Genomic DNA, 27,897 nt, shown 5'->3' on the forward strand with positions numbered 1-27,897 from the left:
GGATGGGTAAATTCTGCTACCTGTCATTCCTCATAGCAACAGGGACCTTTGATCTCTTTAGTTTAAAGTTATGAACGGGTTAGGATATTAATGATTAATGCTGCCATGCACCCAGTAATTTTGTCATGCTATTCTTCTCTTTTCTCTCAATAAAAGAAAGCTTTGCTTTAGTCTAGTTTGGACCTGCATTTTTGGGGTTATACACATACTGTTTAGGCACATTTCAGGGCAAAGCGCTTGTTTTATCCCTAGCAAAAGATCCCCCTCCTCTCAAGGTGTGTTTAATGGGACATGTGGGTGGCAGGTTCACACACTCAGATTCCCAATAGACACGTGTCTTAACAGCAGAGACAGAGCATACTCATCATGGTTAGCAGAGGTTAATAGCCATAGAACATAGTCATGTAGCTAATAGAGATTAAGAGCTTTCTCCTCCATGAATTTGTCTAATCCTCTTTTAAAGCCATCCAAGTTGGTGGCAATGATGGCCTCTTGTGGGAGCAAATTCCATAATTTAACTGTGCATAGGTGTGAGAATTGTGTGCATGTGTGTATGTGCCTTGGCCACTTTGGGGCTTTGGTCTCATCCACATGTGGCCCTCAAAAACCTTCCTTCAAGAAAATGTGGCCCTTGGGGGGAAGTTACTCACCCCTGCATATTTTTCTGCCTCAGTTTCTTCACACATACCCATACCCAAACAAAGAAATGTCCAAGCAAAATTGACATTACTTCCCTGTTTATTTTATTGTTTATTGAATTTGCTAACATGAGGTTGATCCTCCTGAAGACGTGTTATCCTGTTAGAATTTATGACAGTAATAAAATGGTCAGTGCCAGATGTCATATGGTCCCAAAGAACATAATTTCAGAGGAATGGCATACATTTAAACACCTCTTCAAACATCAACTTTCCTAGTAGCCATCTACAAAGGGTTGAGATGGATATCAGGACTGTGTGTATGAACCTGTTAATACTGTATATAGTTAGTTACATGTTACTTAGATGTCTACACATGCATGGGGTATTTATCTATAAAATTTATGTACAGCTTAATAGAAAAAGAAACCTCTAAGATGTTTACATGGGTGAAAATATATAATTATAAATTTGTATAAGAATTCAACTAAGACTTTTCAAAAGCGAGATAAAGAGAGAGTAAAACTAGACACCAGAAATAAAACTGAGCTGCAAAGCACCATACTCCCCTGATCAGTGATTCCCAAACTTCTTCCCCCCTTGAGCCACTTGAAAATTATTAAGGTTCTTAAGGGACCACTTAATGATTTTTCCGCTAGTTATAGCAATTATAATGCACTGTGATAGATGCAGTATGATTTTAATTGTATTTTAATTGCTTCTTTTATTTCTTATATTGTGTTTTATTGTTTTAAATGTTTAATTTCATAGAATACAATATACATATAATAATATTAAAGTGCAATATAAGAAATAAAAGAAGCAATAAAATATAATTAAAAATAAATAATGAATATCTAATATGCTGTGCCCACTGTTCACAGCTGCTGCTCCTGCTCTTCAACACAGACACACCACAGACCACCTGAATGAAGCTTGAGAACCACTGGTGGTTCACGGACCACAGCTTAGGAACCCTTGCCCCAGATCAAAAAGCCCCCCATTAAACAGGCAGGGGGTGGGGTGGCAAAAAGGACACATGGTGTTGAACCAGCTTTTGCCAACCTAGTGCCCTCCAGATGTTTTGAATACAACTCACATCAGTTATAATTTAAGAACATGGCCTAAAGACATGCTGGCCGAGGCTGATGGGAGTTGTAGTCCAAAACAGCAGGAGGACACTAGGTTGGCAAAGGCTGTGTTAAATGGTCTTTATGACTACACTCTAGGGATGGGATTCATTGGTTGGTGCTGGTTCAAAAGTATTCCATCAACTTAACAGGCTGGTATTGATTCAAGTTCATTATTTGTTCGCAAGCCGCTACTTTTACTGATCTTTTCCCCCCATAATAATAATAATAATAATAATAATAATAATAATAATAATAATAATAATAATAATAATAACTTTAATGAAAGTATCGATATTTTAAAAGGAAATATCAATATTTTGAAAGTGAATATCAATAAATAAAAGATAATATTGATAAATTGAAGGAAATATTGATAAAAATAATATATTAGGTGCAGATTTTAAAAAAAATCAGTTTCCAAAAATAGCAATAGGAAATCACTACATAAAAATCCGATCTGCAACAATAGTGAATATGCAAATTAATGGAAAATTCAATGGTACCAAATTCAAATTGGGCAGAATTCTAACTCATCCATACTACACATCATGGGCTCTTCCAACATCAACTATCTTGTTACAGGTGTTCTTATTAGACAAATGCCTGTATATTTTTGCACAGGCATGCATGGGCCACTTTTTGTAAACAGGTACAGATGGATGTTCAAAAAAAAAAGATATCTGAAGGAATCCCCAACCCTAAATATGTATGTGGATGTTGAAGCTGCTCTCAAGTCAATAACACAGATTCTTGGTTGTGTGAATAACCACTCTTGCAAGAGTGCAGAAAAGTCACAAAGAGGTGCAAAATGGGGAAAACTGCAGAAGGGAAAATGCACAAAATAAGAGAAGACATATCAAATTTGCCTAACTCATTCAGGTCGCATAATTCAGCTACACAAAATAAGAGATGTAAAATTTGCATAATCCTTTTGGGTCACAGAATCCAGCTGCAGAATTTAAATTCTCTCAGTGTATGATTTTGCTCATTGTTAGCACAGCCGTAGTGTTAATCTTTAAAATTGAAGCTACTAGGAACTATGTATTCATATCAAGAGAAAGAGAACAATCTGGCCACCAGGTATTTGCACCCCCTCTGTTAAATCACAGTCAGCCTGGATGTAAATGCCTACAGAAACAACTCACCACTTTATCAACCTGACCTCCCTCCTCTAACTTTACCTCCCCATTCTCCCTTGCCTGTCTTGTATTGCACCGAGTATCCAGGTGAACAAAGCTGGGTCAGATCAACTCCTCCCAGCTCACCCACCCAGGTCTCGGTGAAAAATGGAAATGGACTGCCTTCAAGTCGATCCCGACTTATGGCGACCCTATGAATAGGGTTTTCACGGTAAGCGGTATTCAGAGGGGGTTTACCATTGCCTTCCCCTGAGGTTGAGAGGCAGTGACTGGCCCTAGGTCACCCAGTGAGCTTCATGGCTGTGTGGGGATTCGAACCCTGGTGTCCCAGGTCGTAGTCCAACACTCTAACCACTACACCACACTGGTTCTCTCTGAAGGAAAATGAAGACCAAAAAGCATTCTACAGAAGTGAGAGATAATGTAATACAAATGCATAGATTAGGGAAAGGGTACAAAATAATACACACCAAATCGGCACCTTCATCCACGATCAAATCATGGATGAGTGTGGACTTATTGTGTACGAATCTGGCGTTAAAGAACAACACACACAGGCCAGTGGGCACAGCAGATGAGCAACGAGGAACCCATCCATGAGAGGAGTGGGAGGGAGGAACAAGGCATAGATAGCCTTGCCCTCGTCTTCTATGGTAATTTACACCCCCCATGTCTATACTTCCTCTACTCGTGATCACTGAAATTGGGTTAGCATCACCCATGTCCCTCCTTACTAAGACTCCTCCTAAACAGCTGATATGGACCCAACAAGAGCCCACTAACAAAACCTATGTGAGCCAATTATCCCAGAAGGCCTCTGCAAGAATTGGGAACAGGCAGACCCACTGAATATTTTCCACACAGGGCACATCTACTCCCCCTCTGTCTCCAGGGAGGGCCAGCCTTCTGCCAGTTACAGTCTCTCACTCAGTCTGAAGGCATCTGGCGACTTTCTCCTATCATTCAGTTCACTGCACAGGCTCTCATCCTGCTCAGGAACTACACATGAACCACACGCCCTCCCCACTACCCAATCTCCTCCAGATTGGTTAGGGGGGGAAAGAAAGAAATAGAACAGAGATGTGTGTGGGGGGGGGAGTGTCCAGTTCAGAGCGAGAACCACCAGTCGGAGATGAGGGTGCAATCAATTCTTGTTTTATTAAAGTAATGGATACATCAAAGGCTGTGCGCCTCATAGAAACCCCTATGCTAACTCACTACAATCCCTAACTGCACTCTAGACATGCTCTGCAACTTGTGAGGAAAGTTGACTCAGCGCCCACTTCCGGGCACGGTCGCCTCAAATAGGAGAGGTCTTGGGGCATAACCTCTCACTCCATCGCACACACGCCCCCTTCTGCCCTGTCCGCTTCTCCCGATGTCGTGAGTGCGGTGAGGGGAGGCAAGCCTCCGAGGGCTCATTGGAAAGCACAGGTTCCTGATCGGCAGGCAGGAGAGCAGAGGGTGGGAAAGCGTCGGGCGTTTCTAAGATACTCCTTGGTGAAGGAGGAGTGTCTGCTCTCTCAGGAGCATCCCCCAACAGTCCCGTGGGAGTGCTGGGGGGCTGAGCGCTGTCCCATTGAGGGGCAGGACCAGCCATGGGAACTGGTGGGGCGGGCGACTCGCTCTCTTCCCCAAGGTCGGGGTTAGACTCAACAACAGCTGGATCATCCATGCTCCCTAATGGCTGAGGCTTCTGAAACTCATGCCTTCCCCCTCCTTCCTTGGGAAGGAGGCTGGGTCCGTCACCCCTGGGCTCAACAGGGAGGGGAAGATGTATGTAGAAATCTCTGACGTTTACTGCATAAGCTTAAGAGTAATGCCTGTTGCACTATTCACTTTTACTTCTGGCCCCACTCACCACTGGGATGAGGCCCCTGGAAGTTTGCCCATGAGGAAATGAGGCCCTTGGGGTGAAAAAAGTCCCCCCCCCACGGGAGAAGGGCAGCGAAAGCAGTGGGCTTAGGAAAGAGGGAACCAGAAGACTCAAGGATCTGAAAGAAGTGGCCACTGAGGAAGCGGGCCACAGACAGCAAATGGAAGGTGAGAGAGGTAGTGCTCTAAGAAAGCCCCAAGCCTCTTTATGAGCAGGGAGGGAAGGAATCAGGCGTTGACTCCAGAATATATTGAGCAATAAACAGAGAACATCAGGGGCAAGCAGTCCAAAACACAGATGCCTCCATGGGGCAAGGAACAGTTCAGTAAAACTGTCTAGACAGGATAAGCAAGCAGGCTAAGGCAATACTCTCTCTTTCCACATGAGGGCTGCTAACCAATTTAACCGAGAAAAACACCTTCCTGACTTTCAGCATATGCCAATGAGATAGTCTTGAAATGTGAAGCAAAACAGATGCAAAGCAGCACCACCCAGCATTCTGCCTTCTGTCATGGTAATCTCTGATATTTTCTGCAGTGAAGGTGGATTGCATGGCACGTATGTGCTTTCAAAAAGCCCTGTATAATAGTATACTATAAAGTAGCTGCTGATGTAGCCATTACCTGGAGGAGTTGACTGAATTCATTGGTGCATGATACACACTCTCAGTGATTCTTTGGTGCAGTTGGCTTGCCTCTGTGAAAGAAAAAAAGAAAGGGTGGTAATTTGTGTATGTTTCTATTTGTGTGGCTTAGCTCACATGTAACACTAAGCCATAGTTGTTTAACAAACTACAAGTTAAACACAAATTGTACCACAGACCATCAAACAAACCATGGTTTATTTTTCCAAAGTTTGGCTTATTTTCCAGCTACTCATGCCTCATGCCTTTGTAGGTTGGTGAGCATCTGGGGTGGGGTGGTCAAACAAACCATGGTTAATGAAGGGTGCTGGGTTCACATGTCATACCAAGCCATAGTTAAAACAAACCAAGATTCATAAGCCAAACACAAACCCTAGCTTCAGATCATTAAGCTACTGGGCTGGGTTCACACTTAATAATAATCCATAGTATATTAAACCATGGTTAAGCATTATGTGTGAGTCAGGCCAATATGAATACTTACACCCGTGTTTTTGAGATAATAGGCTCAGTCCGATCATGAACTGCATTGGGGTATGTGACTCTGGTGGTGGATAAGGAGGAGCAATGGACTCTGCCCCCATTCCCCACCTGAAGAACTGTCTGCTCATGAATTCTCAGTTGACTGGCTGGCAAAGCAACACTGCCACTACTCTTTCCTACATAGTCACTTGTCGTAAGCCAGGCAGATGGGAGGGGGCTGGTCGAAGGCGAGTCAGAAGATGAGGACTTAGACTGGGAGCCCAGGGTAGGGGATGACAGCGGCATGAACTCACAGGACACCCCAACCCCCGTCTCAGATGGTACAGTTCCCCCCGCTCCTGACTTCCCTGCAGAATCACCACCTAGCTCATCGGACACTCTCCAGCGGGACACGCCTCCGCCGCCCGCCTCTGAGACACAGCCGGGCATGTCAGACATTTCCCCACCTAGCGTTGCCCAGTTTCCCACGCCCGAACTGACTGTTAGAATCCCCCCACCATCAGAGGGGGAGCTGGAGATCAAACCACCTTTGCCCTGCACGCGGATGCACCAGAGGTAGGAAGTTCAACAGTCGGAGCTAAGGAGCCTTCGTGTGCACACACGATCCAAGCCTACCTAAGCTGACTCAGGGAAGGACCCAGTTGCTGAGTCAATATCTTAGTGCCACGTTTTAGAATGCTTAGTCAGTGCTAGCTAAGGGCCAAAGGTCCTAGCAAGCTTAATTAGGTTAATGAGGCGCACTGCTTTGGATGTATCTATAACTTTAATAAAAAGAGAAAAAACCACAGACACATCTGCGACTGAGCCCTTCGATGACCGGCAGGACATCACTGTTGCTGTAGTTCCTCCATCTTGCCTCCCCTCCCTCCTCTTTGCCTGCCTGCCTGCCTGCTGTTGACAAAGCAGAACTGCTCTCTGAAGGGCACTTCCTCAGAGTAAGGCATCATGGGTGAGGTCACCCAGAGAACCCCTGGGCCAATGCTACTTTGTAGTTTGAAATATAAGTTTTAAAATATACTTTAAAATTCCCTTAGAACTTCCATGGTTTAAGGGCATCTCAAGCTGTATTTGAGAGAACTGTAAAGTGGTATCAGCTCAGGTACTCTGTGGGCGACCTTACCCACAATGCCTCTCTCTCTGAAGAAGGACCCTCAGAGAAGCAGGTGGCTGCGCTGCCACCACTTTGTCAGCAGGCAGGCAGCCAGGATGGAGGAGGAGTTGATGCTGACCCATGGCAGGAAGGCAAGAGGGGGAGAATTCAGAAAGAAGAAAACAGTGGTGGAGAGGAGGCTGGCCAGGCTACTTTCAAGCAGCGCAAAGTCTTGTGCCAGCCCTGGGAATTAATAAGGTACATTCCGTTGGCTGACACAGATTCATCTGTCTGGCATGAGAAGTGGGCAAGATAAGCAGTAGCCAGCAAATGGGAGAGGGTAAGTTTCAACAGCCTATTTAATTAGTGTTGGCTGGAGAGGCCATGAGGTTAAATCCCTTCAAACAAGATCAGTCCTGTCAGCTCTTCACTGAGACAGCAGTGTCGGTGGGGGTGCAGGCAGGGCTGGAGATTCCTTGGTAATTGCCAGGCCGTAAATCCTCAGCCGGCAGCTTGGCTATAAATCTGCCAGGCTAGCAAGGAGGAAGCAAGATAAGGGCAGAGGCCGTTCAAAGCGTACGTGCCGAGCCAGAAATCCAGAAGAGACGTCAGTGAAGGTCCGGGTCTAGTTTGCCGAGAGGTCAGTCCAAGTCAAGGTTCAGGGGATAGAAAGACACACAGTGGTCACGCCTGACGTTGTAGTCAGCAACAAGCTGAAGCCAAGGTTTGACTTTTAAGGAGCAGGTTTGTCAGCAGGTGTGAGCCCTCAGCGTTTTGGCCTTAAGTGGACAGGCCTGCCCCTCTTCTGCCTGACCTTCTGTTGTCTACGTTCTGCAGGTGAGGGGGGAGTATCCTGTTCACTGCCTGCCTGAAGGGCTTCAGCTGTGTCTGGGTTGCTCTGCAGCTGAGGGGGAGAAGGAGCTGGGTTCTCAGGAGTTTCCTCCATTACTCGTTCTGGGTCTGCTGCTTCTGGGTCTGCTGCTGTTACTCCCGAGTCATCCTCGTCTGATGAGTCCTCTGACGGGGCCAGGACAAGTCCACTCAATTCCTACCACCAGGTGACTTCAGTAGTATGGGGAGGGGGAAATGGTTGTCAGAGTCCAACATAGTTGTGACTGTGGGGTACAGATTCTGGATCAAAAGGCTTGCTGTTGTTGTACGTGGCATATAAACAGTGCTGGAACCAGAGAGCCACAAATCCGGTTGCTGGCTCACCAGGACAGAACAAGTGGTCTTGGCCTTTGAAGAAGCCGGATGCTCAGCAGCTCACATCCTCTCCCGCAAGCTGTCCTTGCACCAGGGTTAGGCAACAACAGAAATTGCAGCAGCGCTATTTCTTATAGTCTCCAAAACTCACAACAAATGAGGGGAAACCTACATGCCCCTCCAGCTTTCTGAGTGTGCAAAAGGGTTTGAGAGAAAGAGATAGGGTGGTGTCCCATTTGTGCTTGTGTTTGGAGATGATAAGAACCAGAAAAGCCGTCGCAGCGGTCATGAAAGAAAACATTGCTCCTTGGCCGAGCTACCTGCATCTGCCAGAGGACAGGGATTGAGAGAGAGGCATGCAGCAAGGACATATAGTAAGCCAAGCCAAGCCAAAGTGGTGACGAGACATTTCAAATGGGTAGCATTTCTCTTCTCTCAGAATGTTATACAGTAAGTCAGTGTCAGCCAATGAAACTGAAAGTGGTTGAGGCAGCGAGAATAGGAAATACTCGCTTGGCAAACTTATTAGAGAAACTTTTTTTCCCTAACGCTACTGCTTGCTGTCTGGTGTTTGGGGCAAGTGAGGTGGCAGGGTCCCCTCAGACAGATGGCAGGGTCCCCACACTCGTGTGCTGGAACAAACAATGCCACCCCCTAATAATAATAAGAACATAAGAAGAGCCTGCTGGATCAGGCCAGTGGCCCATCTAGTCCAGCATCCTGTTCTCACAGTGGCCAACCAGGTGCCTGGGGGAAGCCCGCAAGCAGGACCCGAGTGCAAGAACACTCTCCCCTCCTGAGGCTTCCGGCAACTGGTTTTCAGAAGCATGCTGCCTCTGACTAGGGTGGCAGAGCACAGCCATCATGGCTAGTAGCCATTGATAGCCCTGTCCTCCATGAATTTGTCTAATCTTCTTTTAAAGCCATCCAAGCTGGTGGCCATTACTGCATCTTGTGGGAGCAAATTCCACAGTTTAACTATGCGCTGAGTAAAGAAGTACTTCCTTTTGTCTGTCCTGAATCTTCCAACATTCAGCTTCTTTGAATGTCCACGAGTTCTAGTATTATGAGAGAGGGAGAAGAACTTTTCTCTATCCCCTTTCTCAATGCCATGCATAATTTTATACACTTCTATCATGTCTCCTCTGACCCGCCTTTTCTCTAAACTAAAAAGCCCCAAATGCTGCAACCTTTCCTCGTAAGGGAGTCGCTCCATCCCCTTGATCATTCTGGTTGCCCTCTTCTGAACCTTTTCCAACTCTAGAATAACTTTTTTGAGATGAGGCGACCAGAACTGTACACAGTATTCCAAATGCGGCCGCACCATAGATTTATACAATGGCATTATGATATCGGCTGTTTTATTTTCAATACCTTTCCTAATTATCCCTAGCATGGAATTTGCCTTTTTCACAGCTGCCGCACACTGGGTCGACATTTTCATCGTGCTGTCCACTACAACCCCGAGGTCTCTGTCCTGGTCGGTCACCGCCAGTTCAGACCCCATGAGCGTATATGTGAAATTCAGATTTTTTGCTCCAATATGCATAATTTTACACTTGTTTATATTGAATTGCATTTGCCATTTTTCCGCCCATTCACTCAGTTTGGAGAGGTCTTTATGGAGCTCTTCGCAATCCCTTTTTGTTTTAACAACCCTGAACAATTTAGTGTCATCAGCAAACCTGGCCACTTCACTGCTCACTCCTAATTCTAGGTCATTAATGAACAAGTTGAAAAGTACAGGTCCCAATACCGATCCTTGAGGGACTCCACTTTCTACAGCCCTCCATTGGGAGAACTGTCCATTTATTCCTACTCTCTGCTTTCTGCTTCTCAACCAATTCCTTATCCACAAGAGGACCTCTCCTCTTATTTCATGACTGCTAAGCTTCCTCAGAAGTCTTTGGTGAGGTACCTTGTCAAATGCTTTTTGAAAGTCTAAGTACACTATGTCCACTGGATCACCTCTATCTATATGCTTGTTGACACTCTCAAAGAATTCTAATAGGTTACTGAGACAGGACTTTCCCTTGCAGAAGCCATGCTGGCTCTGCTTCAGCAAGGCTTGTTCTTCTATGTGCTTAGTTAATCTAGCTTTACTCATACTTTCTACCAGTTTTCCAGGGACAGAAGTTAAGCTAACTGGCCTGTAATTTCCAGGATCCCCTCTGGATCCCTTTTTGAAGATTGGCGTTACATTTGCACTTTCCAGTCCTCAGGCACGGAGGAGGACCCGAGGGACAAGTTACATATTTTAGTTAGCAGATCAGCAATTTCACATCTGAGTTCTTTGAGAACTCTCGGGTGGATGCCATCTGGGCGCGGTGATTTCTCTCTTTTTATATTGTCCATTAAGCCTAGAACTTCCTCTCTTGTTACCACTATTTGTCTCAGTTCCTCAGAATCCCTTCCTGCAAATGTTAGTTCAGGTTCAGGGATCTGCCCTGTATCTTCCACTGTGAAGACAGATGCAAAGAATTCATTTAGCTTCTCTGCAATCTCCTTATCGTTCTTTAGTACACCTTTGACTCCCTTATCATCCAAGGGTCCAATCGTCTCCCTAGATGGTCTCCTGCTTTGAATGTATTTATAGAACTTTTTGTTGTTGGTTTTTATGTTCTTAGCAATGTGCTCCTCAAATTCTTGTTTAGCATCCCTTATTGTCTTCTTGCATTTCTTTTGCCAGAGTTTGTGTTCCTTTTTATTTTCTTCATTCGGACAAGACTTCCATTTTCTGAAGGAAGACTTTTTGCCTCTAAGAGCTTCCTTGACTTTGCTCGTTAACCATGCTGGCATCTTCTTGGCCCTGGCGGTACCTTTTCTGATCTGCGGTATGCACTCCAGTTGAGCTTCTAATATAGTGTTTTTAAACAACTTCCAAGCATTTTCGAGTGATGTGACCCTCTGGACTTTGTTTTTCAGCTTTCTTTTTACCAATCCCCTCATTTTTGTGAAGTTTCCTCTTTTGAAGTCAAATGTGACCGTGTTGGATTTTCTTGGCAATTGGCCAGTTACATGTATGTTTAATTTAATAGCACTGTGGTCACTGCTCCCAATCGGTTCAGCAACACTTACATCTCGCACCAGGTCCCGGTCCCCACTGAGGATTAAGTCCAGGGTTGCCATCCCTCTGGTTGGTTCCATGACCAACTGATCTAGGGAATAGTCATTTAGAATATCTAGAAACTTTGCTTCTTTGTCATGACTGGAACACATATGCGGCCAGTCTATGTCCGGGTAGTTGAAGTCACCCATTACTACCACATTGCCTAGTTTGGATGCTTCCTCAATTTCATATCTCATCTCAAGGTCTCCCTGAGCATTTTGATCAGGGGGACGATAGATCGTTCCCAGTATTAAGTCCCTCCTGGGGCATGGTATCACCACCCACAACAAATCTGTGGAAGAGTCCGCCTCTTTTGGGGTTTCGAGCTTGCTGGATTCAATGCCTTCTTTCACGTATAGAGCGACTCCGCCACCAATACGTCCTTCCCTGTCCTTCCGATATAGTTTATATCCAGGGATAACCGTATCCCACTGGTTTTCTCCATTCCACCAGGTCTCCGTTATGCTCACTATATCAATGCTCTTTTCTAAGACCAAGCACTCCAGTTCTCCCATCTTGGTTCAGAGGCTCCTAGCATTAGCGTACAGGCACTTGTAAGCAGTGTCTCTCTTCAAATGTCTTTGGCACTTGTGGGTTGGCCTGTGGTAATTTTGCTCTTCTGAATTGATATCCTGTGCCCCTGCTCTCACAATGCCTACTTCTAGGCCTACCCCTTTTAAAATTTCATCATTTCTTTGGTTTTTATCCCAGGGGGGAGGTTTATTCCGAACCGGACCTTCCTCAGCTCCTGTCGGGTTTCCCCCCTCAGTCAGTTTAAAAGCTGCTCTGCTACCTTTTTAATTTTAAGTGCCAGCAGTCTGGTTTCATTCTGGTTCAAGTGGAGCCCGTCCCTTTTGTACAGGCCCGGCTTGTCCCAAAATGTTCCCCAGTGCCTAACAAATCTGAACCCTTCCACCCGACACCATTGTCTCATCCACGCATTGAGACTGCAAAGCTGGTCCTGTCTGGCTGGTCCTACACGTGGAACCGGTAGCATTTCAGAGAAAGCCACCTTGGAGGTCCTGGCTTTCAGCATCCTACCTAGCAACCTAAATTTTGCTTCCAGGACCTCACGGCTGCGTTTCCCCATGTCGTTGGTGCCAACATGCACCACGACCACTGACTCCTCCCCAGCACTGTCTACCAAACTATCTAAGCGACGGGCGATATCCACAACCTTCACACCAGGCAGGCAAATCACCTTGCGGTCTGCACGCCCATCACACACCCCACTGTCTATGTTCCTAATGATCGACTCACCCACTACAAGGATCCCTCCACCCCCTAGAGATATATCCTTGGCACGAGAGGATAGCTGCTCATCCCCCAAGGAATGGGTCCCTTCTAAGGGATCGTTTCCCTCTTCCTCAGCTGGATGCTCTCCTTCCCCGAGACCATCGTTCTCCATGATAGCAGGAGAGCTATCATCGTTAGAGTGGGACTCAGCTATAACGTCCCTGAAGGCCTCCTCCACACACCTCTCTGCCTCTCTCCGCTTTTCCAGGTCCGCCACCTTGGCCTCAAGGAAATGAGGTCGTTCCTGGAGACCCAGGAGCTTATTGCACCGAGAGCACACCCATGACTTCTGTCCAACAGGCAGATAGTCATACATGCTGCAGGCGGTGCAAAACACTGGAAAGCCCCCACACCCCTGCTGGCTTCTTACCTGCATAGTTTTGTTTAAGGTTTATTACGTCAATGGGTTGGAGACTGCGGTTTAGTTGAGGTTAGGGAACAGACGGGCAGAGTGGGGGGCCCTGGCCTTCTCGCCCTGCTGCCGAACTCGCTCTGCTGCTTAACTCGCCTTGACGCTTTGTCGGCTGGGGCCTTAACTCGCCTTGACGCTTTGTCAGCTGGGGCCTTGACGCCTCGTCAGCTGGGGCTCCCTCTAACTCGTGGAGCAGGCTGTCATCATCATTCAGATGATGATGATGATGATAATAATTGTTAGCCACCCTTCACCCAAAGATCCCAGGGCAGGTCACAACAACTTTAAAACATATAATTAAAAACAGTTAAAAACAGCCTAAGCAACATCACAGAAAATAGGGTGGGTCCTAAAAAGATACATCTCAGGTGTCGAAGGCCGGGGTAAAGAGAAGCGCCATCAGCGTTTGCCAAAAGTTGTACCATGAAGTTGGCAGACGCACCTCGGTGGGGAGAGAGTTGCACAGCTTAGGGAGTGCCACTCAGAATGCCCTCTCCCGGGCCACCACTACTCGAACTTCCAAGGGTAGCTGAACTACCAAAAGGCCCCCTCTGCTGACCTGAACACCCGAGAGGGTCTGTAGGGAAGGAGGCGGCCTTTCAGATATTTGGGGCCTAAGTCCTTTAGGGCTTTAAACACTAACTGGGCCCGGTGAAGAAGAATACTTCCTTTTGCCTGTGAGCTTTCTTTCCTTACCTCTGGCAGCTATGGCTCTCCACATGCAGGTTATAGTTCATATGGCGTATGCATGTAAAATACAATCTACGTAGGCCCAGATAATGCAGCCAATTACTGGATTTTATCCAGGAAACTGACTGTGCAAACTGGACCTATATGCACTGGATTTTATGTGCATAGGCAGTATTTGAACATTATAACTTGCATTGACATCAAGGGACAGCGGAGATCGGCTTATAAGTAGGGCAGGGATGTTCCTTCTCCCTTCCCAGGCATACGGGAGAGGTATCCTCCAGCCCGGCTCAACTTCAGTCTAGCTTTTCATTCCAAAAAAAAGAGGCAGAGGAAGCAATTTGGTGCCACGTGCTTTCCCTCCTGTGAACTAAAATAGCAAAGTACATGTGAGTTACCATCTTACACATTGTTAAAGTAAACCTTTAAGGGGAAGGACCACAGCTCAACAGTGTGTTAAGACGGAAACTGGCAGCTGTCTCTGAGGCCAGGTAATCTTGCCACATTACTGCACCAGAAGAGATTAAATGATCTGATCAATGCAGCAAATAAACTGCATTTTATTTGCACATCAATGAAAAATAAATCACACCCCCAAAGAGGAGAAGGCAAGACCAGAACAGAGACTCACACAGAGACACAGTGGGCTCATAGCGAACTGTAATTTATTTTTTATGGCATTCAAGCCGTTCTCTTATGACACACTAGTTCACCCTAACACACAGTCTGGGAAATACTGCTTTTCAGCCCTCAGAAGGTGAGGGGCAGATGAGGAATAGAACTGTGACTTCTTATACAAATAATTTATTTGTTTTTTATTTATTTACAGTGGGTGGTTATTCAATGCTAGTCCTACTTAGAATAGACCCATTGAAATTAACAAACATAACTAACGTAGGTTTGTTACTTTCAGTGGGTCTACTCTGAGTAGGACTTACTGGACTACAACCCAGTATTTATCGCCTGCTCTTCATTGAATATGTTCAGTCCCAGAATGGAGAATACACCAGAAAGTTCCCAATGCAGTGTCCTACCTCTGCAAGCTTCCAGTTGGCCCGTCAGGACTTTTCTAATCTCGGAAACCCAAGTGTTCTTCAGCTCCACAGAAGCAGCCTGTGAAAACAGGACAGATGCAAATTGCAAAAGATCCAGGGCATCACCTTAAATAGCCCGAAGTTCGTGTGAATCCCATTGTGGTGCCTTATGTCCTTTTCCAGACCATGTTCCTATGACAATATTCCTTCACCAGCAAATCTATAGCCACAGACAGACCATTCCTTCCCTTCCTATTTATGAAAATCTGTTCTCAAAAAAATATTTCTCAAGGTGAAGAGGTTGTGGGACAGGAGAGGAGAGAAGAGGCTGCAATGGGACTGATTTTCCAGTCAAAAATCGGAGCAGGGGAGGGACATAACTGCACTAATTACCCCATAATTATGGGGAGTTCTTCCCTGAACACTTCACAAACATCAGACTCTGTGCCTTTTTAAAACAGTGCTTTATATATTAGGTGAATTTCATTCTGGTAATTTTGTTTATTGCATTCATAGCTTGAGCAGTGAGACTGCTTTGGATTCACACTCAACTTGTCACATCTTCCTCAGAGAATTAAGTTCACATATGATGAAATGGCTGTTGACCTGTGGTGAACTGGTGCTTGACTTCTACCACTTATTTTTTTAAATAAATTTTTAATTAAAATTCTTTTACACATGTACCACTTCAAAAAAGCATCCATCCTCTGCCCATAACAATCAGAGATTTGTCCTTAGGTCCTATACACTTTTCTGACTTTGAAAAATACAGAATTGTTTTTAATGCTAACTGATTTTGTGCCTGATTTCCCTGCACTACTTAACAAAAAGGTGTATCAGATTTCTCACTAACGCTATCAAAAAAAAATTCAAACCATTACTGTGTATTTTTCTACCCTCAAAACACAGTTAATCTTCTTTTGTCATGTGGCAAAAATGTTAGCACATTTGCCACAATTTTGGCAAGTATGGAAAAAAACTGTTGCACACGGCTGTTCTGGCAGAAGTCAGCTGTGCAGAGTGCTAACTGGCTGACCCTTATGGCAACCACAAAGTCACTTCTCCCTTCTCTTCCTGTCTGGCTGTGCAGAATGCATATTATGTCAAACATGAAGCTAACCCCACACATCCTGCTGGTTTGGAGGAGGAGGAGGAGGAGGAGGAAGAAAGAAAGAAAGAAAGAAAGAAAGAAAGAAAGAAAGAAAGAAAGAAAGAAAGAAAGAAAGAAAGAAAGAAAGAAAGAAAGAAAGAATATTGGCTTTTTTAAAAAGAAAAGGTGCTGAATAAAAATGAGGATGGATGAATATTTGGGCACCTGAATTTTTTTCAAACAAAAAAACCCTGGAAGCCTGCCTGAAGCATGGGAGAAATTAGCACTAGATTTGGAGTGACATACGCGTATCATTAGTGCAGTGGTGTGATTACAGTTTTGGTCTAGGACCTGGGAGACCAGGGTTCAAATCCCTACTTAGCCATGAAACTCACTGGGTGATCTTGGGCCAGTTAGTTGCTCAGCCTAACCTACCTCACAAGGCTGTTGTGAGGGTAAAATGGGGAAGGCACTAGAAACATGTACATGTTCTCCTTGGAAGAAAGATGGAGTGCAAATGTGATAATAATAAATATATAAATTGGGAGAGAAAAGTGGGGAGAAGTGGAGCTCACTTTACAACAGAAAAAAATTCAGCACTCCTGCAAGCAGGCATGTCATCCACAGTCACAATGTATGTGACACATTTTGGGCGCTCAAAAACTGCTGAATAAATGCTAACTGTTCCATCAGGAGTAAGGCAACCGGTGGCAGGGAGTGGCTGTGAGGGGAAAGTGGCAGGTAGAAGCCAGGCCATTAAGCGTTAATCTACCATTTCAACCCTGTAAATTGCCACCTCCAGAACCTACTTTACAGAGGAGAAGCAGTACCCAGGGTTTCAAAAGCCACTGTGGTGTAGTGGTTAGAGTGCTGGACTGGGACTTGAGAGACCAAGGTTCAAATTCCTACACAGCCATAAAGCTCACTGGGAGACCTTGGGCCAGTCCAGCATAACCTAGCTACCTCACAGGGTTGTTGTGAGGATAAAATAGGGAGGAGAACCATGTAAACCACCTTAAGCTCCTTGGAGGAAAGATGGGTTATAAATGCAAGGAAGTTTTTAAAAAAGACATAAGGCAGAGGAGGAATATGCCATTCCATCCTAAAAGATTGGTGCCTTGCCTAATATAAGGATACCTAGCAAGTTTGCAGCTATGGTAAGATTTGAACCAGGAACTACCTAGCTCACACTCCTATGAGTAAATGCCTTTATGTCTTGGCAGTCATGTGATTCCGACAGTCTCTCTCTCTCTCTCTCTCTCTCTCTCTCTCTCTCTCTCATATTCATCTCCATCCCAACCCCACTTATCATATTAGAGGAATTAATAACACCTGGAAGAAAAGTAGAGGTAAGGCAGTTGGAAATACGAAAAAGCATGCCTTACAGTACCTGAATAATATAGACTTCTTCTCTGCCGTTGTACCAGATCTCAAACTTTTTGTTATCACCTTTAACATTTTCAGTAATACCAACGGTGCTCATCTGTTTAAAAGAGAACTTTGAATATGGAACTTGATATTTTGCCTTCAAAATGTAGAACATGATATTTTACCTTCCCTACTCCTTTTAGTTCATATAACTCAGCATATCAAATCAATATAACATGCAGTAACAGCAAAGTGCCAGGCCTATAGACTCCATGACAGCCAAGCCCACTCACCTGGAAATCATGTATCCTTCTTTCAGTTTAAATATAAAATGAGGGTTGCTTGCCTGTGAACATCCCATGCCACACCATTGGCTCAGCTGTGGTAACCCCATGGAATGTTCACAAACAGTGCAGTATCTGTTAGGGAAGTCAACATTCAGTTTAAGCTGGCGACAAACTTCATATAAGCCCCAAGAACTGGGGAGACTTGGAATTCAGTTGGCTATTCCCCTACTCCCAAGGAGACCAACTTAAGGCAGTGGGAATCCTGCACACATAGACAACTCATAATCAGGTGGTGGCAGCTGAGAGAGAAGAATAGGACAGGTCTCCAGGGCTACTAGGCTGCCCTATAAGTTGGCAGTGGAGTAGGGGCCACTCTGCTGTTATACTCTGTCTGTCCAGCTTTGCTCAACATCCAGCCTGATGAAGAATTCTGATGGATTAAAAAGCTGAGTCTTGTTGACTCAAAGCTCAAACTCTTTGTGATGTTTTAATTGGTTATAATAAAGGGACTTTGGAGTTTTTCAAAAAGAAAAGCAACAGTTTCATCTTTCGTTTTGTGTGTGAATTTTACCCACTTCTTAGGAACATATGAAGTCAGACCATTGGTCCATCTAACACAGTATTCTCTACTCTGACTGGCAGCAGAAATCCAGTGCCTCAAGCAGGAGCTTTTCCAGCTCTACCTGGAGACACCAGGGATTGAAACTGAGAGCTTCTGCATACGAGGCAGATGCTCCACCACTGAGCTACAGTCCTTCGCCATTCTTTCCCAGAGGTTGCTTGGAAAAGCATTCCCTTGAAATCTGACCTGTGTTTATGCATGAACATTCCTGAAATTCTAGGCTAAATGGAAGAATTACAGAGTTTCGCCTCCCTGAATCCAACTAGGAAGATGTCTCCCCGAGTAACATTCATAAAGATTCACAGGCCTACAGCCTGACACATCCAACAGAAATAAAATCAAGTTTAAAATGGCCCATCCATTTAAAGCTCATCCAATGCACATTTAAAGCACATGACATCCCCCAATGAATCATGGGAACTGTAGTTTGTTAAGGGTGTTAGGAATGTGTAGCTCCGTGAGGGGAAAACCACAGTTCCCAAGATTCCTTAGGGCAAGTCATGTGTTTTAAATGTATGGTGTAGATCTGCCCTAGTAAAGAACTGCATCCTAATCTAGAGAAGGTCTGATCGCTCCAAACTCACAAGAAACTGCATGGCTTATCTAAGGATCACGTTTCATTTCTTAGCTTAGCAAGTCAGACTGCTTATGAAATTGGAAATCTTTCCCCTGTGGTTAAGAAATGACTTAAAAAGCAAGCACTCCCTCCTGCGTTGCATCACACAAGAGGTGATGTTGAAAGGCTACAGACACCAGCAGAAACAAAACTGACATTTCTGCTTGGTTCCCTAACTGTATACCATCCCATTCTCTTTCAGAGTGAATACAGAAACTGCACAATCATGGCTCACCATCACCACCCATAAAAAAACCAACCAAAACCCAGAAGTATGAAAATGCAGTCCCACATCGGTTAAAAAAAGTGCAGAGTTATCCTCTTCAGTTATGTAGAGAGTTTCCAGGTCCAGAGATGGAGACCATCTGCGAGACTTTAAGAGTCCTGACCGAGACAATATGCAGCCCTGGAGCTCAAATGGTCCACTGGCCCAACCATTTGGCAGAGTGAGAAAGCTGCCTCAGGTGGCAGACACTGGGAGGTGGAAAGTGACAGCTAGGGGTTGCCAGTGTTGAAGTAAGATTCAACTGGGGTCCTGTCAGCTTCTGCTCATGGAATGTAGGGTGCTATCTTAACCTTAGCCTTGGTTAGCAAAATGTCTCAGGCCAGCCCTCAACTCTCCCTCACCTTTCCTCTCCTGCCTGCTGCAATAAACGGGAAAGGAAATTGCGCTGTACAGCAGCAACAGCAGAAAGGAAGCTGGGCCAAGAGAACCTTGCACAAGCAGGGTGGGTTGTGCTTGCGGCACACGCTTTCTCTCAGCCCTGGAACTCTGGAATTCCAGACAGAGACCCTGAGCCTGTCGCCTGCTGCCTCAAAGGCCCAACGGCCTGAGGGAAGCTAGATGGCAATGTAGCTTGTGCACTATGACCCACTTTTGAGCAAAGGAAGGAACTGTAGGGAGATCACCTACATCAGCAGGAAAGCCTCACAAATACATAAGGAGAGCCCTGCTGAATCAAACCAAGGGTCCAGCTAATCCTGCATTGTGTTTCTCACACTGGTGAACCAGTTGCGTCTAGGTTGTTGTTGTTATGTGCCTTCAAGTTGATTATGACTTATGGCAACCCTATGAATCACAGACCTCCAACAGCATCTGTCATGAACCACCCTGTTCAGATCTTGTAAGTTCAGGTCTGTGGCTTCCTTTATGGAATCAACCCATCTCTTGTGCGTCTAGGTAAGCTACAGAATTTCAAAGCACTACTGCCCCCTGAACCTGGATGTATCAGTTATCTGCTTTAATGCCGGCAGATAATTCTGCCCTCCATGCATTTAGCTAATCCCATTTCAAAAACCACAGGAAATGGCCTTATGCTCAGGAAGATCACAGGCCCATCTAGTTCACTATCATCAACAATGATTGGCAGAGGCTCTCCAGAATTTCAGACACAAGGGATTCCCAGCCCTATCTGGACATGCTAGAAATTAAACCTGGGTCCTTCGGCATTCAAAGCAAATGCTCTGCCACTGAGCTACAATTCTTCCCCATATGACCCTTGGAAATGCTGATTTTAGCTCTTAAGTCTGAGGTGCTTGCATACTGCCAATGGGCAGGTGGGCTGCCTAACTTCTTGCCTCTGGACTACAAGGTCTGAGAAGACGACTTCCGACTTTGTTTGGGATCAGTTCATTTGTTGATAATTGTGGCAATATCCTACACATGATGCAGGAACCACATACAGCAGCAAGTGCACACAATCACAAGAACCAGTGCCTGTACCCTACTGTTAGTGACGGTGTTCAAAACAAGCCTTAGATCAGGGCTGGGGAAATCTAAGGACCTTCAGATACTGTTGTTAGATTCCAGCTTCCATCAGGCCCACAGACAAAAAAAGGGAAAACCCTCAAAGTGCCTAGCCAGCAAACAGCCAAAGATGGAAACAAAAGTAGTTTTATTGCTGCCCCCTCCCACACTAATTTGTGACACACCCACCCATGCTAATTGTAATTTTAGTCTCTGTTAAGTGAAAAAATTGTGTTTGGCAAAATCTCATCTCCAAATGTCCCTTTCCATAAAAAGCTCCCTGCAGACAGGGAGCTGTTGCTTTCTTTTCTTAATGCAAAGGTTCATCAAATTGGTATCCCCCCCCCGCATAATCAGAAGATGTACAGTCCTGGCTCCCAACACCAGTGGGTTACAGTGTTGGACTAAGTTCCAGGTTCAAGTCCCCACCCAGCCATGAAGCCCACTAGGTGACCTTGAGCCAGTCTCTCAGCCTGACCCATCTCACAGGGTTGGTGTAAAGATAAAATGGAAAGCGGGGGGGACTATGTGCACCACCTTGAGCAACTTGGAGGAAAGGTGGGATATAAATGCAATAATAATTAAACAAATAAATACATTTCAGCTGCTGTATGTGGACCCCGGCCTCAGCCAATCTGCTGAGCTTTTTAAAAATAAAAACAGTAATAATAATTAATAAAGAAGCAGCAATGTGGTAGTGGTGGGGATGCCAAAGGGTGAAGACAAAAGTGTGGCTAGATTGAGTAGGGGAGTTAGTGCTTTTAGGCCTTGGGGTGATCATCAGAACTGATGACTTGGTTAGCGTGCACTTGGGGAATGAGAGCAGAGCAGAAGACAGATCAGCGCACAGACAAACACACCTGCCACTCCTGCAAGCATCTGCATGTGTGCATGTATTTGGGCATGCGGGAGGGGGAAAACCTTCAACTGCCACAGCATGTTGGGAAGAGAGATTGGGGGGGAGTGTAGGTGGAACTAAGGGGGGACACTGGCACACACACTCAGAGATGGGGGGCAAGCAAGCAAATCCTGAGCTTCCTCACTGCTCCTTGGCTCTGTCTGGGCCGAAGGCAAGATCTGGGCAGCTTTGCAAATAAGAACAATTTTTAAAAGGAGATGGCAGTGAATCAGGAGCCAAGAAAGGCAGGCAGGCTGTCTGCCAGGAAGGAAGGGGGGAAGCAGCATTTCCTTGCAGCCTTACTTCTTTTTGCTTCACAAAAAGCCCCCTCCTCTCATTCTGAGTAAGGGCGTTGTCAGCAGCAGCAGTGCGAGGAGATGGGAGTCAGTGATAGTAATCTCCTCTTCTTCCTGGTAGCTCCACCCACAGCTTCCTTTGACGTCTGCCATGTGTTCTACAGGCAGATGCCTGTCCACGGCGCACCTGAAAGATGCTCTGGCGCTTCAGCAAAAGTCCTCCCCTCTCGTTTGGAGCAAGGGGGAGGTGTCATCTGCAGCGGCAGTGAGGAGCAGACAGCATCCAGGTAGTGAAGACTTTTTTTTAAAAAAAATCAATAAATAATTCATTTCTTTACTGTTTGCGGCCCCCTCTGGATTACTTCACGGCCCCCAGGTTGGGAACCACTGCTGCTGTAAACTATACACTAGATCACTGGAGCATAATAATACAGAGCTAAGGGTTTTGCTGGCTTGGTTGGTATGAATGACACCACAGTTAATGCAAATCCAAGCGAGATTCCTGGAACACCATCTGGTTATACATTGTGGGATCGGTATGAGCTACAGCAGCCTGAGGATGTGGACAGAATATTTGCAGGGGTTCAGCTGACCTCATGCCCTCTCAAACCTTGCCCACCTTGGCTTGTGTAAGCCAGCAGAGAGGGATTGTCTGGATGGGCAAGAGCTGTGGCTCAGTGGCAGAGCATCTGCCTTGTGTGCAGAAGGTCCCAGGTTTAATCCCTGGCATCTCCAGGAAGGGGTAGGACAGAATCCTGTCTGAAATCTTGGAAAGCTGCTGCCAGTCAGTGTAGACAATACTGAGTTAGATGGACCAATGGTCTGACTCAGCATAAGGTAGCTTTCTATGTTCCTATGGGTCCAGGGAGTGATAAATACATAATTGCAAGAGGCAATGGTTCCTGCTGTTTTGAAGGAGGCAATTGTATATCTCCTCCTGAAGAAGGTTATTAGTTATCTAATAACTCTGAGTCCAATATGGGACCAGTGGTGTCAGATAACTGTTACCTGGTTGTGAATATCCTTGTATTTCAGAGGATGGTGTCTGGACAACTGCAAATGTGCCTGGATCAAGCTGAATATCTGGGTCTGTTTCAGTCCAGCTTCCGGCCCAGTTTCAGCACATGAACTGCCTGGGTTATTGTGATTAATGACCTTTATTGAGAGAGGGATGGAACAGGGGTTTTTTGCCCTATTGATTCTTCCTGACAGCTTGCTTTCTGTATAGTTCAGGTGTGCCCATGTGCATGTGCAGCGAAAATAAGCAGGATTGAACTCCCTGTCCACCCTTTGATGGCCAGGGAGTTCAATCCTGCTTTCTGCAGGGATTGGCTGTGTCAGCAAGTACCCCATAGGGGAACTGAACTCCCCACCCATCAGTTTAATCCTGCTTTCTGCAGGGATCAGCTGCTTGTGTATATGTCAGATGTGGGAAAAGTGGGTGTGGTTTGGGGTAAACGGCCTTGAGAGCCCAATGGTGAGAACTTGTGGACCAAATTTGGCTCATGGTCCAGAGGTTGCCTACCCCGATTTAGCTAGACTGGAAGCGGCCCCTGCTCTTGCTCTGGGGAATCTGATGTGGGATCAGCAGTTTTGCTGCCTGCTGCAGGAGTCTGTTCCCATTGTGTTCTACCTCTGTATTTGTAGATAAAACAAATCCTACAATACCACTACAAATCTCCAGTCTTCTCTCATTCAAAGATTGAGGTCCCCCCCCATCTACAGCATCCTGGAGGGAGAAGGCAGATGCAAGTTTGTTCTAGACCAGTTTGCAGGGTATGGACTGTGGCTCAATGGCAGAACATCTGTTTTGCATGCAGAAGGTCATGGGTTTAATCCCTGGCATCTCCATGCAGGGTCTAAAAACCCTGGAGAGTAGCTGCAGTCAAGTGTCGTCAATACCGTTAGACTGACCAATAGTCTGGCTTGGTATAAGTCAGCTTTCTATGCTCCAGTGGTTGGTTTATTTATCCATTCATGTATTTAATCTATTGATATCCCGCCCTTCTCCCAAAAGAACTCAGGGATGCATATGTGTCTGTTGGCAGCCCACAGATTTCTACATCTCTTCTCTTCCAGCCACAACAAACCACTTACCTTTAGAGAATTTTTGAAGCTGTACGAAGGAGTCTTCTCGTGGCCATCTGTATTTTCTTCCCGCTTTTTGCAAAAGAGGAGGATTTTTGCATATAGAAAGAGATGCCTCTGCATTGGCTTGAACCTGGCTAAATCTTTTACTTTGTTGTGACCCTTTTTGTGATCTGTCCAAACGTTGAAGGAGCCTTGCAGTAGCAATTTGCCAAGCTCATGCACATCTCCCTATAGAAAAAGAGATACGAGAGAGAGAAATGGTATAAAGCAAGGTTCTAACCCTCATTGCCCCAATTACACTTCAGTTTTCATCCCATTAACCTTAGCTGCAATTCTTTCCTCGTTATTTATTATGTTCAATGTCCCAAGGGGTATATTAGTATATTAGTCAGTTGATTAAATAGCTGTCATCCATGAAAACATATCCTATAATACATTTGTTAGTATCTAAGGTGTCACAGGAATCTTTGTCGTTTATATCCAGACTTTTTGTTCCCTAAATGGTTATTGGTCCCATTTTCTAATTATCTTCAGAGTCATACAATACTTTTGACAGTAATTGCATCGTGTTTTGTCAGCCAGTTCAAGTGGAATGTTGAGCAGATTTGAGACACTGCTGTCATCAAAGTGCCTGAGGCGCTCGGACTACTGCCCACAAACATGGAATTTCTATTACATAATTGAAATACATACTGAATTGGGTTAGACTTCCACTGGGTAGAAAGTTTAAAAAGCAAAAGGAGTAGCTTTTTAATACTGATGGTCTGGCTAGGGGTAAAATGCCAGAAGTAAAATGGCTATGATACAAAGAACATAAAATCAAACTACTAGGTTAATTACACTGAGCTATTAAAATGTAAATAGCTTAAATATGTGATGTCATGGGACATCTGCAAACATTCTAACTACTGAGTCATTGAATTTTTACAGAGAATTTGGTCAGCTTGGCTTAGGGAAAAGTTTTGGTTTGTTCCTATTACTGTTAATGCATAAGTACTGTATGTATGTTTATCATCTGTTCTTTACAGAAATCCCCTGAAGAAGGCATTGTGGCTGAAGTGCTTTGAGCTAACAATAATTATTTATCAACATTCTGAGATAAGCCCTCATTCACAAGCAATGCTAAACCAAACCATGGCTTAGTGCAAACAAGAAAATATGCGGATTCCTGGAGAGGAGATTGTGGTCGCTTTTCTCCTCACTGGTTGTTCTGTTGCTATGCTGCACTGAACTAAGCTATGGTTTGGCTTAGCATGTTGTCCGAAGCTGGGCTCATGGTTTAGCTCTCTCCAGACAAATCAGAAGCCATAACCAAGATGTATGCAATATTTTACAGCTTGCGGTTCCATCGGTCACTGTAGTTCTCTGCATGACAGAACAGAATGAGGCCTTCTCTCTCTCTCTCTTTTTATGCCACTCTGAATGTAGAACTGGAGATACGGATGTTCCCCATATTAACAACTTTTAGATGTCTAGTTCAGATGTACCTTTTTGTTCAGGCCTATCAAGATGGCCGATTTAAGGATAAGAACATAAGAACATAAGAAGAGCCTGCTGGATCAGGCCAGTGGCCCATCTAGTCCAGCATCCTGTGCTCACAGTGGCCAACCAGGTGCCTGGGGGAAGCCCGCAAGCAGGACCCGAGTGCAAGAACACTCTCCCCTCCTGAGGCTTCCGGCAACTGGTTTTCAGAAGCATGCTGCCTCTGACTAGGGTGGCACAGCCCAGCCATCATGGCTAGTAGCCATTGATAGCCCTGTCCTCCATGAATTTGTCTAATCTTCTTCTAAAGCCATCCAAGCTGGTGGCCATTACTGCATCTTGTGGGAGCAAATTCCATAGTTTGACTATGCGCTGAGTAAAGAAGTACTTCCTTTTGTCTGTCCTGAATCTTCCAACATTCAGCTTCTTTGAATGTCCACAAGTTCTAGTATTATGAGAGAGGGAGAAGAACTTTTCTCTATCCACTTTCTCAATGCCATGCATAATTTTATACACTTCTATCATGTCTCCTCTGACCCGCCTTTTCTCTAAACTAAAAAGCCCCAAATGCTGCAACCTTTCCTCGTAAGGGAGTCGCTCCATCCCCTGGATCATTCTGGTTGCCCTCTTCTGAACCTTTTCCAACTCTATAATATCCTTTTTGAGATGAGGCGACCAGAACTGTACACAGTATTCCAAATGCGGCCGCATCATAGATTTATACAACGGCATTATGATATCGGCTGTTTTATTTTCAATACCTTTCCTAATTATCCCTAGCATGGAATTTGCCTTTTTCACAGCTGCCGCACACTGGGTCGACATTTTCATCGTGCTGTCCACTACAACCCCGAGGTCTCTGTCCTGGTCGGTCACCGCCAGTTCAGACCCCATGAGCGTATATGTGAAATTCAGATTTTTTGCTCCAATATGCATAATTTTACACTTGTTTATATTGAATTGCATTTGCCATTTTTCCGCCCATTCACTCAGTTTGGAGAGGTCTTTTTGGAGCTCTTCGCAATCCCTTTTTGTTTTAACAACCCTGAACAATTTAGTGTCGTCAGCAAACTCGGCCACTTCACCACTCACTCCTAATTCTAGGTCATTAATGAACAAGTTGAAAAGTACAGGTCCCAGTACCGATCCTTGAGGGACTCCACTTTCTACAGCCCTCCATTGAGAGAACTGTCCATTTATTCCTACTCTCTGCTTTCTGCTTCTTAACCAATTCCTTATCCACAAGAGGACCTCTCCTCTTATTCCATGACTGCTAAGCTTCCTCAGAAGCCTTTGGTGAGGTACCTTGTCAAACGCTTTTTGAAAGTCTAAGTACACTATGTCCACTGGATCCTCTATCTATATGCTTGTTGACACTCTCAAAGGACTGGTTCCTTTACTGCCACATTACTGCATTATTTTGTTAACTGTATTATTGTTTTACGATCTTAGTGGAGTTTACTGTTGTTGTCATTTTTATGCTTGTGTTGCAATTAAATGAAATGTTGAAACTGCCCTGAGAACCTTTGGGTCGAAGGGCAGGTTATAAATACAATACAGATACATATACACAAGCTCCAGCATCTGCAGGCAGGGCTGGGAAATACTCCTGTTCAAAACTTTGGGAGAGCTGCTGCCAGTCAGTGTACAGCAGGGATGGGAAACGTTTTTTGGGCCGAGGACCACGTTCCATCCTAGGCAACTTTTCATGGGCCAAATGCCAGTGGTAGGCAGGACCAGAGGCAAAAGCAGTGGAGCAACAAATGTAAATTCTACCGTTGTACAGTAGAACACACACTCCACTAGGCGACTTTCTACACACACTCACCAGGGGTGTAGTCGTCCAGGGTCTCGGAGGGGTCTTAGACCCTTTACTTTTTGGGAGCAGGGTCCCACCAGCGTCCCTGTCTCCTACATCCTATCAGCCAATCAGCATGAAAGGGCAGTGTGTTAGCCACTGGGAAGAGTTTTCTAACACACTTCCTTGTCCTTTCCTGCTTATTGGAGCCAATCAGAGCGAAAGGAGGTGAGTCAGCCATTCAGAAGACTCTTCTCAGCAGCTAAGACTCTCCCCTTTCATGCTGATTGCTCCTAGGGATATCTGTTGTTGTGGGAGAAGGCATCAACAAGGATCTCATCCTCAACCCAGCAGAAAAAAAAAAGGGAGGTATGGCTGTGACTAACATGAACGGACCCTGCACTTCTGAATTTGCCACTGTATTACTGACACTCACTCACCCCTTTCTATCCTCCATCCAGGCAAGCAAGTATCACTATCAGAGCTCAAGGACAAATTCCAGCAAGGCAAAAACTCTCATGGAGGGTGTGAAGAAGGGCTGGTGAGGAATGTAGCCTGAGGGTTGCAGCTGGGAGAGAATCCCAAGGAACAGACAGAAAAACCTAGAAGGTGCATTAAACCCTCAGGCCTGAGGTTCTCCATTTCTGGTGTAAAGTTCACAATACAGAGTTACATGGACCAACAGTAAGGCAACTTCCTATCCAAAGCCACTATCAATGGCTGTGTACAAACACCATACATCTACAGCACATGGCTTCCCCTAAAGAATCCTGGGAATTGTAGTTTGTTAAAGGTGCTGGGAATCATAGCTCTATGAGGAGTATACTACAGTTCCCAGTATTCTTTGGGGGAA

The 27,897-nt window shown here is 45.2% G+C and overlaps 1 protein-coding gene and 1 non-coding gene across 2 annotated transcripts in view; one reads left to right on the plus strand and one right to left on the minus strand.

The window, feature by feature from the left end:
- Window positions 1–27,897, minus strand: part of MCF2L2 (MCF.2 cell line derived transforming sequence-like 2) — a 283,600-nt gene that overhangs the window by 20,972 nt on the left and 234,731 nt on the right. Inside the window, exons 22-25 of the mRNA XM_061637410.1 lie at window positions 23,771–23,992; window positions 17,230–17,322; window positions 14,750–14,828; window positions 5,410–5,482 (exon numbers count right to left, since the gene is read on the minus strand). Coding sequence (XP_061493394.1) covers window positions 5,410–5,482; window positions 14,750–14,828; window positions 17,230–17,322; window positions 23,771–23,992 — 467 coding nt within the window. The remainder of the gene's footprint in view (window positions 1–5,409; window positions 5,483–14,749; window positions 14,829–17,229; window positions 17,323–23,770; window positions 23,993–27,897) is intronic.
- Window positions 22,340–22,408, plus strand: TRNAT-UGU (transfer RNA threonine (anticodon UGU)). Its single transcript has one exon. It is a non-coding gene; the product is annotated as a tRNA-Thr (tRNA).

The sequence above is a fragment of the Rhineura floridana genome, chromosome 7, assembly GCF_030035675.1.
Source record: "Rhineura floridana isolate rRhiFlo1 chromosome 7, rRhiFlo1.hap2, whole genome shotgun sequence".
Taxonomy (NCBI): Eukaryota; Metazoa; Chordata; class Lepidosauria; order Squamata; family Rhineuridae; genus Rhineura; species Rhineura floridana.